Source organism: Poecilia reticulata, linkage group LG12 (assembly GCF_000633615.1).
Source record: "Poecilia reticulata strain Guanapo linkage group LG12, Guppy_female_1.0+MT, whole genome shotgun sequence".
Taxonomy (NCBI): Eukaryota; Metazoa; Chordata; class Actinopteri; order Cyprinodontiformes; family Poeciliidae; genus Poecilia; species Poecilia reticulata.
This window is the reverse complement of record NC_024342.1, coordinates 2,284,843-2,297,688: the sequence shown is the minus strand read 5'-3', so window position 1 is coordinate 2,297,688 and position 12,846 is coordinate 2,284,843. Positions and strand designations below refer to the sequence as shown.

The 12,846-nt window shown below is 40.5% G+C and overlaps 1 protein-coding gene across 2 annotated transcripts in view; it reads right to left on the bottom strand.

Annotated features, from left to right (window-relative positions):
* Nucleotides 1-3,214: 3,214 nt before the first annotated feature.
* myo18b (myosin XVIIIB) overlaps nucleotides 3,215-12,846 on the bottom strand; it is a 61,730-nt gene continuing 52,098 nt past the window's right edge. For both annotated transcript variants that reach the window (XM_008423197.2, XM_008423198.2), the window contains 3 exons: nucleotides 7,734-7,871; nucleotides 5,890-6,836; nucleotides 3,215-3,425 (listed from right to left, as the gene is read on the bottom strand). In XM_008423197.2, the coding sequence (XP_008421419.1) occupies nucleotides 5,900-6,836; nucleotides 7,734-7,871 (1,075 nt within the window). In that variant the 3' untranslated portion in view covers nucleotides 3,215-3,425; nucleotides 5,890-5,899. The remainder of the gene's footprint in view (nucleotides 3,426-5,889; nucleotides 6,837-7,733; nucleotides 7,872-12,846) is intronic.

Here is a 12,846-nt window from a genome sequence, read left to right as displayed (position 1 = left end):
GAACGGGACTCCTGCTCAGTCCGGATGGAGCTGAGAGGATCTGATGCAGCGGGGATGCAATCACAGAGGACGGACGCTCCTCCACCGATGTGGCGTCCATAATGTGCAGCTGTTCAGCTCCTAATGAGCGCTCGTTGTTCCGCGGCGCATTCATTGCTTTCCACAGAATGCTGCCACAGAAGTACAACAGTGTTATGAAAAGTATACGGGTCCTTATAGATTTCTTGTTTTACTTTATTTTGTTACATTCAAACATGAACTAATTTTATTGTCAGACAAATATAATTTGATTAAGCATGAGGATATTTGGGTTTCTCTTCTGGACCTGTTAGTCTAACAAAACAATCTTTCAAGATGATGGATGGATGGATGGATGGATGGATGGATGGATGGATGGATGGATGGACGGATAGATGGATGGATGGGCCTTTTGAAATTGGAATAGAATCTGTTTTAGTTGCCAGGTTTGTACGAAAAAACAAGGAGTTTCACTTTACCTTCACATCGTCACTTACTGTCCTCATACGTGGACTCAAAATGAATTATACATTTGTTTGTACTTTGAATAGGTTTTAATGTCTGTGATAAACAATGAATTCTGTCTATCCATAAGCTCTGTGCAGCATGTACATTCACTTTCAACTAGTCGGAAATCCTGAAAAACCTCCTGGGATAAATAGGTCAAGACTTTTGGCCAATCAGCAAACTCAGCTGTATGACACCCTGCGTCACTTCGACGTGCTAAACAATGAGCTTCCTTTGTAAAACCATTTAAACAAGAAGGACGTAATGCTCAACATGTTGTAGGCATAATCCAAGTGTGCATCCAGAAGCTCTATGCTTACAGATAGACTGTAAGAGTGAATAAATATAGTGAATAAATATATGCAGTCTAAGAGTTTCATCTCTGATAGCTGCTGCTGGAGTTCTTCAATATATTTTACTCTTAATCCCACAGTGCAGCATTTTTGAGTCTTGCAGCGCTGCACCTTTAATATTTGAAATTCAGGCACTGATGGAAAATAATCTTTAGATGTCAGCAGAGATGGGACTGAATCATCAATGAAAAATGAAAGTTCATTTGTCCATAACATACGATGAAGTGACTCCATAAACATTAATATGTGGTATAACACGGGTACAAAGCTCATTGTCATTATGCAGAAGACAATGTGAAGTTAGCTCTTCATTATTCACCGTGACTCTAAGCCAAAACCTTTTCTCTTGCGTAGAATTGTTCTGTGCTAAGCTAACATTGTTAATATGACTCTTTGATAGCACAGCATACAACATATTTTAACATTTTTCTAGTTACAGAAAAAACTGAAAAAAAAAAAAAAAAAGTTGCTCCCCTACTATTTTTGCAGGAGTTCTCTTTCATACGGTTACAGTCATCCGGGAGGGACTCAGAGTAGAGCCGCTGCTCCTCCACGTTGAGAGGAGCCAGTTGAGGTGGCTCGGGCATCTGGTAAGGATGCCTCCTGGACGCCTCCCTGGTGAGGTGTTCCGGGCACGTCCCACCGGGAGGAGGCCTCGGGGAAGACCCAGGACACGCTGGAGGGATTAAGTCTCTCGGCTGGCCTGGGAACGCCTTGGGATTCCCCCGGAGGAGCTGGAAGAAGTGGCTGGGGAGAGGGAAGTCTGGGCCTCCCTTCTGAAGCTGCTGCCCCCGCGACCCGACCCCGGATAAGCGGAAGAAAATGGATGGATGGATGGATGGATGGATGGATGGATGGATGGATGGATGGATGGATGGATGGATGGACGGTTACAGCTGTCTGGGTTTCACCAGACCATCTCCAACCAGAGCCAGAGTAGATCACATTACACACAATAAATGTTCCTGGAACAGCTACTGTTTTTTGAGATAGCTGGAGTCTTAGTTATCAGAGTTGGTACATTCTGGCAAAGCAACGTGAAAGAGTCCACACGCAGGAACCGCAACATTGTGTTGGTGGAACATGACCCTGAGCAGACAGGAGCACAGATGAGCAGGTTCTCCAAGCTGAGAGCAAAATTGGACAACACTCCACACCAACTCGATCACTAACCAGACACTCACTGAAGCGTGTTCACTGATGAAGCCATTGAACCACCATGCACCCTTACACTCAATCAATCATGAAGACAATGGAACATCACAACTTTCACTTTAACTTGTTGCAGCTGAATTTCCCCACCATGGGACAGGAAATGATTTTATTTTATTCTATAAGACCACAGACAGTTTCCTACAATTCAATTTTAAAAAAAGTTCAATTTGAGTCATATTCACCAGACCTGACTTCAATTTGTTAATTCACCTATTCCTAGATTTTTTTTGTGAAAACTCCAAATTATTTGTAGAAAATTTGCCTACTCACTGATTTTTTGTGTTCAGTATATTTAAAATATTTGACATGAAAGGCAGTTTTCCTGAAGGCTGCTGGACCTTCTGTTAGCTGGTGTTTGTAAAGCAGCCAATTCAGGAGCACCATTCATTTACCTTGATGCTGATTGGCAGTAAGACAAGAATGGCCATCAGGAACACTGTAGTTATCTTCTGTTGTAGTGCCAAGATGGTTTCCTGAGTATTTGAAGTATTAAAATAGGCATTTGTAAGTGTTTTTAGACGGGGCCCTAAAGCTGCAGTATAACTTTTGTTCTCTTTGTTTTTTTTGCCACACCACTCAGTCAGAAACAACCAATCAGAGCCAGGAGGAGGGTCTTATTGTTGTCAATCACTCTCAAACTCACTATTGCTCTTTGCTACGCTAGTTGGTTCACCACAACTGTTGAGGCTAGTTAGCATAGCCACCGATGACGGCAGATAAATGGTTTTCCTGTAATGGTAAGTTATTTTTCCACCGTTAGCACATTGAGCAGCGTACATAGAGTGATTAGCAGCTCTAAGACCCTCCTCCTGGCTCTGACTGGTTGTTTTTGACCGGAAGCGGTGCCTGTTTGAGGACCACGATAGTAACATTGGGAGAAACAATATTTTTTCACAAATTATCTCTTATACTAAACTGTCACAACATGGTAACAGGTTGAACAGATATGGAAAAAACATCTTTGTAAAAGTTCCACACATTAAGTGTGAAGCACATTTTGCATATGTGTAAGAAAATGTTTCTGAATGAAAAAGGATTTAAAAAAAAAAAAGAAAAAGAACAGTAATATGCAAATAAACTCAAATGAATGACTCAAAGTAAGAAATGCACATAGACACAACTCCAAAATCATTCATTCATTTTTAATCATGTACAAACAGAACGTATTTGAAAATACAGAGAGTGTGCTTTTGTTTTATTTTTTCTCGGTGGCTTTAATATCCGGATGAGGAGTCTAAAGCGTCAGCGTTGACTTCCAAAGCAATTCATTCAGCATCCTGTGGTCTGCAAGTCTCTTTGAAGCTCACAGCTGGGAGCCAACACACGAGGAGGCTGATGGGATATTAAAAAAAAAAAAAAAAGCATAAAAGAACATGATGGTCAGAACAGAGGCTGATGTGAAAGCAAGGTGTGATATGATACAAGCCCAGGCCCGGATCTGTCTACCACCTGAGAACCTCTCCTCATATTCAGCCGGGACTGGAAACAAAAAGGCCTCTTTAATTCAGCCTGAGTCATGCTACACCGACCCTCAGCAGGAGCAGCTCATTTGGTAGAAAATGAAGTTATTTTGTTCTGTGTTATGTGATTAATGGCCGTGGCTGATGGTTGCTGCGCAGCGCTGCCAAAATAATCATGGCTGCATTTCCCTGATAACGATCACATTTTTCTCCTTAGAGCTGTGTTCTAAACACATTTGTATAATTCTTCAAGCAAAATAATAAAATAATAATAATAATAATAAAAATGCATGGATATGCTGGATTAAAAAAAAAATCTGCAAAAAAAATGTGTTTTTGGTTATATTTTTAAGTTGAATTTTTAGCCTTGAAATAAAAGCCAATCAGAGTACTTCATATGAAACGACTTAACTGTACAGTGGGTTCTCACTAGCTGAGTTTCCATTACAAAAGTGTGCAACATTTCTCAATATTGTGTCAATAAAACATAACTTCCCAATTATGTTTCCATTAAATAAGAAACAAAATTAAAATCACACACGGATATATTTGTTTGCACCATGCGTCATTAAAAGTCCTACTACTGATAATTTGATGCCAATGTGTTAACAGATTAAATATTTCTTCATTTGTAAAACCAAAAACAAAGTATAACTTTACCAGATGCACTTATTGCTCATTTTAGGTTTTTATTGTTTTGTTATTTTTCATGTTGGAGTCCTGATAAACTTTATTTTCCTAATATTATAATCTTATTCTGGTAATACTAAAACTTTATACTCATATTACTTTCACTTTATTGTATTATGACTGTATTCTTGTTATATGACTTTTTTTTCTTGTCATTAAAAACATAAATTTAGTGTAGAGTTGACCTACACTACACAATAAGTGCATTGGTGAAAAAAATCCTAATTTTCCACATATAAAATCTTCATAAATCAAAAAATGTGATTAATCAAAAAAAACAATTTTTAAATTTCTTTTGGTCTCGTGATGTTCAACTCCTAATATAAGCTAAATTATGGGTTTCAATTAGTTGTGAGAATTTGATATAGTCGCTGAAATCTGTGAGTATGGAATTCAGAGGAACTTCAATATTTTACAGAAAAAGAAGCAAATCTTTAGCACACAGTAATATGCTGTGGGATCAGCAACAGCCAAAGCTGGTGGCTCATTTGTTGATCAGGGACCTGCCTGTTTTAAGTCATGAAGAAATAAAATGCTGCGCTGGTGTGACTTCAGCTGTGATCCCTCCACTGGATTTCTCAATCAGCTTAAGATGCTTTTGGGAAATATGGCCCAGATATTGAAGTCATTTGATGCATGAATAACCTGATGTGTGAATGAAAATGTTCCCTCAGACGCCACTCCAGGGTTTCCCCCGGAAACCTGTGAAGCCCGGAGGCAGGGCGGTCCACCAGTGGCCAGCCATGTTTCCGAGTTAAATGTTAAAAGTTATAAAAAATTCCCAAGGTTCACTGGAGTCGTAATTTAGAAATATTAGCGTGCGAGGCCAACGGGCAGATGCAGGGACGGTGAAACTGGTACGCACCAGTCCAAAAGCAACTGAAACCGAGCTTCATCCATCTGTTCTGTCTGCAACTCTAGAATTGTGCAAAATGAAGTTATAAACATACATTTGCATGATGAAAACACAGCAATTAAAAAAAAAAAAAAACTCATGTTGAGGTGCTTTTTTTCTGGCCGCATCAAGAAACTTTTTTCACATCACACAAGTGACGTGATCCACAGCTGGATGTTACTACTGGTGGACAGGCAGGAGGTGATGCTGCATCTGACTCCACTAGAGCTCACAGAATCACAGTTCATAAAAAGTTGTGTATCATTCTAGTGTGTAGAACCCATAACTTTTATGTAAAATCAAAAAGTACAATTTCTCCAAAACTATTTCCAAGTAGCCTATTGCTCCAAAACCTGAATAAGACGCTGACGTCTCCTCTGATTATCTGACAGAAGATGAGCTTAGCACCACAGATGTATTATGAATAAATCTCATGTAACTGTTTACATCCATTGCTGCCATAATCTTTAATAACTTATCATGGGAACAAGTTTATTCACATGTGATTCGATGTGATTTGAATTTCATTTTTATTTAATGGAAACACCACAATTGCAAAGTTGTGTTTCTTAAACATCAGCAGAATATAAACAAAATTGTAGCAGAAATGCAGTTAATGTTCCTGGTGCATAAAAATAAACAACTTAAAACGAACAAACAATGCTCAGCCTGATGGGGGAGGAAGTACAGCCTGGTGGCCCGCCAAGCTTATGAGGGAAACCCGGCGCTCCATTTCCTGTCTACAGCTCACCTGGCCTGCATCAGTCGACCTCCTTCCTCAGGTACTTCTTCATGACTGAAGCCACGTCTCCCCCCTCACTCCCCTCCGCCTCCAGTCTCTGTCCCTGCGGTTGCTCCAGCCTCCGCCGCTGCCCGCTGCCCTGGGAGCTTCCCCCGGACCCGCCTGAACTGGACGACTCCGTCTCAGAGCTCCTCCTGCTGCGCGTGGACGGGGGCAGCTCTCCGAAGTGGACGCTCAGCGCCCTCCTGGTTCCTCTGATGGAGCTGGCCAGGCTGCTGGTGGACTGGGCCCTGCGGATAGCGGGCAGGATGTCTGAGGCAGCGTCATCGCAGCCGCCGGTCAGACGCCGGTTCTGGAAGACCATGGGTTTTGACCCAAGGAAACCCTCGCCTCCGTCCGCAGCAGCTGTGATGCTCTCCAGCATGCACCGCCGCAGCGGCTGCGGGAAGCGCTGGAAGGGAGTGGCCGCCGAGCGCAGGGGCTCATCGTGGTCCTCCTCGGGGATGGACAGGGACGGAGGAGGATGGCGGGCGGCAAGAGAAGACAGAGAGGAGAGGCGAGGTAGGGATGGGAGCGAGGAGGCCGAGCTGCTCGAGTTGAAGCGAGGGAGCTTCTCTGAGTCGGCGACAGAGCGAGAGCTGGTGGCACGCGGCAGCAGAGGAGACGGCGGTTTCAGGATGCCAGGGCCAGGCCGGAGCTCCTGGACGTCTGCCGGACCAAGGGAAAGACCCGAGGCCCTCCGTCGGAGAGTGGAGGCTCCGGTGGTTTGGTAGATGGGAAGGGAGACGGCGCTGCCAGCCCCGTTCGTCACCTCTGTGCTCGCCCTGCGTTTCCGGAGTCCGTCCAGCAGCTCGGACAGCGCCGAGGAGGACGGAGCCCGGCTGAGATGTCTGGCACCGCCAGTGGCACCAACACCGCCGGCCTCAGAGCCCTCATCGTCAGGGTCCAAACAAGAACTGCAGTGAATAACAGAAAGCTGTCTATTACAGTACCTGATAATAGACAGGTACTGATAATAGTACCTGTCTAGTATTATAGACAGTTTTGAGTCCAGTTTTCCTTTTTTCAGTCTTCCTAAAGGTTTGACCTGCCTACTTTAGCCAATCCCAGTTTTTTTTTTTTTTTTTTTCATTTGAATTTAGATTGCCTCAAGTCACTGATTGCAGCATTCACTTCTCCTGGACCAGCACACATCAGCAGTGGACAATCACTTGTGTTGTGTTGTGACTTTACATCAATGCTGTATACATCAAAAGAAAATTGACTTTGTAATTTAACAACTTCAAATTAGGCTCCTGTGTCTTTAAGAAACTCCTGCTCTGTCTGAAACTCCGCCTTCAGGAAGTCATCACAACATGGCCCCTCTATTTTAACAACGTTTTTACCAGAGTTGCTTCTATACTGGTCCACCGTTCCACCAGGTGTTTGCTAATTGCTGATGGCTAGTCTGAAGGAGCTGAGTGGGAGGAGTCCTAGGGGTCGGCTGCTTTGTGAGGCAGAAGCTCTGAAGCTTGGTGAAGGCAGAGCTAGGTCCAATCAGGTGTTTTACACAGTTCAGTGGTTGCCATGGAGATTAAAGGATTTCTCAAACATTCATGAAAGAATCAAAGCAACACTCAAGGTGTTTTTGACAAGGGAACGACATTACATAACATGATGTAAAACAAAAAAAAAATATCAATTTCACATAATTCCTTTTAAAAGACATTTATAAAAATAATTTTCATTATTCTAACAGATTGTAAAACTGTAAGACAAAAAAAAGAGACTGTGTAAATTTAGTAGGTTGAATTATTTTGTTATGTGTTTCTTTAATTGTACATCTTGGATGTATGGATGTTGTGAACCCTCACCGGAAGCTGTAGCTGCTCATGGTGTCAGTGACAGACTGACGGCCATCTTGGCTGCTGTAGGGAGAGCCGCCTCTACGGGAGCGAATGCCCTCTCCAACGTCCTTTGAGCCAACAGAGCCGACACTGGACACAGAGTCACTGCAGGGGGGAAAAGACACCTTAACACACGGGCTGACCGTTTGCTTCTGCAGCCAGCAGCGAGGCTCATGCAAGCACCTTATGAACATGGTAGCTCAATAACTGCTGATTTCACCACAAGCCAGGGTGGATTTACAGCTGCAGCTGCACTACATTTATCAATTTACTTGAGAACATAAATTAAAACAATCTCATCCTGGATCATCTTCTGGTTGCACATAGCTATTAAAGTATTTGCCCACCTTACAGATTCTTTCTGCCACACTTTTGTTTCAAGATCACTAAACAAAGATAACAGTACAAATCACAACTCGTATTTTTCAGACGCTACGGTGCCTACAGCAGCTTGGCCTTATGGGAAAACGTAATATGCCCCTGAACCGAAGAATTATTTAGAATCAGAATCAGAATTCTTTTTAATGTCATTGTGCACGAATAAAGCACATCAAAATGTAAAAAACAGTAACTCTCAAAGAAACACCTAACAGGGTGTTACGAATGAATGAATGAATAAATAAATAAACAGAGACTACGTCACATTGGGGGTTTTAGGTCCAGTCTTCTTTGCAGATTTATTTTTAAGAGCTTCAGACATGTTGGACAGTCCTTGAGCCTGAACAGTTAGTTCAAGGTCATGTCACCAATAGGATTAGGATGGGATAGAAGTCCAGGCTTTGACTGGATCAAGACTTTCAATATGTTGTTTTTCTTTTCATTTTTTTTTGAGGCAAGGTTAGAAGGATTTTCATGGATGTTTGCTCAGTCGATTACATATTGTGGAGTCATGAACTCTGACCTTTACTGAGGCAGCTGAGGATTCAGTGGTGCTTCAGATGCTCTTGGTTTTTTGTGACCTGCTGGATGTGTTGCTGATTCACCCTGGAAGTAATCTGGGTCCTTCGTAGGAGGATAATAACTCACTGACACTATGGTATGCAAGAGTCTCAAAGATTTAGAAATTACTCTGATATTCTTGAATTTCTTTAGTTGAAGGTGTGAAATCTCACCTCACAGGCTTTATCAAGTCGTTTCCTGATTCTATCGTTCTGACATTCGAAAGCCTTTCTCTTTCAAAAACAATAAAATCATCATTTGAAAACTGTCATTTCCATTTACTAGTGTTATCTGTGTCTGATATTTGCATGTCTGATGGTCTGAAACACTGAAGTCCAACATAAGCAGAAGAAGTCGGTAAGGAGGCAAATGCTTCACAGCAACATTGTTTCATGTTGATCCTGAAATCTCCACCAGGAGCGTAACATCATTTAAATATGACATCTAATTTACGGCTGTCATAAACATTTTTACAGCAGCGACACTACAGCAGCACATGCAGTCAGTTTAGTTGACTTTGCTTGAAGGATAATTCTTTGTACTTGGATTAAATTTACAAAGTTCTATATTTGCGTCGGTAATACACTTGTTCTCACCAATGTCATATTGCAGGAACAGATCACACACACAATGAGCTAAAGATATTTGTTATTTGTAACTTAAAAATGGAGAATGAAATCTTTTTGCCATCGATTCCTCTATACATTTCCATATTTAGACTTCGCCCAAAAAAAAACGTTTAATTACTGTACATGTTTTCTTGCGCCTTTTTTATTTTAAATGACATCTTATTATGCACATGGCTTGTAAAGTTTGCTCCACTAAGTCTGTAAGCTGCCAGTAAAAACCAAAGAAGAAGAAGTTTGCTCTAAAGTATGTAGGTTTTTCCTATCAATCAAAGAAGCTCTGTCTGGAGGCTGCAGCAGATCTCCATCTGTGACCTGGTCAGCATTCTGGTACCCGGACTGTATGAACATTTCTAATGATTAAAGTACTACATTTATGAAGTAGGACGACAACTTTTTGTCTTTTGACTAAAAGTATTCTAACCAAGGGCGTAGGAAACCGTCTCATTGGGGGGACACATATCGGAAACCTGACAGATCAGTAAATAGCTTGAGCAGAAATGTCAAACAATTATGCCATCAACACATCAGTAATGCGTTACTCTAATCTGACCCTTGCTTCAGTAACAAGTATTCTAACATATTACTATTAACAATCCAATAATCAGATTAAAGTTATGCATAATGACCGTCATTCAAGGATGAACATTCACTTTAGCATTTGCCTCACAACTAGCAAGATAAATACTCTGGTAGCACAGACAAGCTAACAGATTGTGATATGCATTATTGGTCAAAAGACATTTGACTATTGGTCAAAATGCAGATATAAATTGACTGCTAATTGAATTGGTTCTACCTCTTTCTAAAACCAAAGTAGAAAACAGCTCATAAAATAGGACTCAGCAGTTTTAAACTCAATACAGCAGTTTGACCAATAATAAAAATAGAAAATAAAATCTAAAAAACAAAACAAGTTTTGTTCTTGAACATCTCTCTACATCAGTGCAACAGTTTGATCTACAAAATAAATAAAAATTATACTTTTCACGTCTAACAGACCCTTAGCCCCTCACTGTTAACTCAGTCTCACTTTCCAGCTCTGCATTCAGTAACTTACCAAACATGATCCATAAAAAACACTGAAGCAAAAATCCTAAATGTTTTTATTCTCCTGTCATTTTCAGCCGTAAACATTTAACTAAAATATCTACTATTATGTGTTTCTGTCTCTGCCTCCCTCTGACTCTCTGCAGCCTGATGTTCCTGCATGGATTCATGGATTTACAACAAACACTACAGTAATGTACAGTGTCAGAATGTGAACTAAATATAAAAAGTATATTTTTATCATACAGAATGAGAATTTAAACAACTTAATTTTCAGATGTATACATTATTATACATCTCAACTTTATTTACCGTGTAGCAAAAATTTTCACTAATGTATTTTTAACCCTCTCCTCAAGCACTTTTCTTATTGCCTCCTAACCATTACCCTTATAGTGTGGAAATAATGAAAAAAATATTGAAACGTTGAAAGAAATCAACCTGACATCAGTCTCTACCTGTTCTCCATTCTGGTTTTATTGAAATTAATATAATTTTTATATATTCACACTCTGAAACTCCACCTGGCTCTCCTACGTCTTCCCTGACCTGCTCCTCTCATAATAAAATCGTTTAGTTTATTTAATAATTAAAAACAATTAATACATATTTCAATAAACTAAATGAAGATCTCACCACAGCTTCTTCACTTTTCTTCAACATCATTCTAGCACTGCTGTTCTCCTAAATATCTAAATAATCTAATCTAATCTAATCTAATCTAATATAATATAATATAATATAATACTAGAAAATTCCTGCAGAAATTTTAAGGGGCATGCCAAAGTGTGCATGCCCCTTTGGCATGCACAAAGGGGCATGCCAAAGGGCATGCCCATCATAAGCCGATGGGCATAGACCCATCGGCTTATGATGGGTTGACTTAGACCCAGCGTTATGATGCTAAAATTAATGCTAAAGAAAGCTGCAATGTAGTCAATAACCTGTGGAGAGGCAGAAGCATGTTGAGTAAGCTGTACTTGTACCATTCATTATGTTAAAATTAATGCATAAGCTAAAATTAGCCAATATACTAATGTTAGCCTAAATTCTGGCAGTAGTATGTGGAGCAACACGACCATGTTGTTTTAATTTTACTTGCTCCATTCAGTATACTAAACATGTCTAATTAATAAGAAAATTAGCTTAAAGCTAACTTTAGGTAAAAGGCTAGTGCTAGTCAAGGGCAGTGAAATGCTAAGGTTTGTGCTAATGTTAATGAACTGCCTTGCGCAGCAAGGCAGTTCACTATCCTGAGAAAAGAAAACATAAAAAAGGCTAATATTATTGCACCGCCTATGGCGGTGCACGAACCTGAGAGGAATATGCAGACTTTTATTTTGAAACTTTTTAAGTAAGCTTCATTTTAACTACCACGCCAATTCAATGTGTAACATTAGTTTGTTTAAACCAGTCACATAAACCTAAAAGAGCAATTACCTGATGTGAAAAATGTCAAGGCTTTTATTTTGAAATTTTCAGTAAGCTTCATTTTAAATAGCCGCACTAATCCAATGTGTAACTGTGGTTTGGTTAATCCAGCTATATAATTTAAAAGACAGCAAGTAGCTCTAAATGCCAGCTCATCCCTAATGTGTGCTATTTGTGAGTTCCGCCATGTTGTAGTTCTGACCTTCAGTCATTGTAGTTCTAAAGAGCAGCTCAACTATCGTGTTAGTGAGACACAAAGGGAGAAACAGAATTCTAACTGTTTGAAGCAGTTAGTTTTTCTGAACAAAGCAGTCCGAACATCTCCTTCCTGTTCAGGATTTGTAAGAGCGATCCGAAAACCGTTTGAAGCATATAGTCAAGGGTGATGAAATGCTAATGTTTGTGCTAATGTTAGTGAACTGCCTTGCTGTGCAGGGTAGCTCACTATCCTGAAAAAAAAAAAAAAAAACATAAAAAAGGCTAATATTATTGCACCGCCTATGGCGGTGCACTGATGTAAGAGGAATAGGAAAGTTTTTGATTTGAAAGTTTTAGTAAGCTTTATTTTAATGGCCACACTAATTAAATTTGTAACTGTAGTTTGTTTAAACCAGTCACATAAAGCTTAAAAGAGCAATTACCTCAGTGTTTCTCAACCTTTTTCGGGCCAGCGCCCCCCTAGCCCTAATCCAGGTCCCCTCACCGCCCCCCACCAAAGAATTTGTAGGTTACTTTGCACTGACAATTATTTTATCATTAATGTTACTATCATTATTGTAGATGTTTTGAATCGGCGCACCGATTATGTTTTCTCGTACACTTCAGCGCGCCTTAACGCTCCTTCACCTCGCTCACATAACAGGGTAAATGTAGCGAGTTTTACCCTAAACGTATCGGCGTCTGGAGGAGGGGGGTTGGGGGGGAGGCGAGCGTATGTTTCTACGCTCCTTCGTGGGGGGTGCCGATTTATGTTTTCGCATCCACCTGAATAATGTGTAGTTGCGCCCCTACCCATGGCACTTCAACAATATTAT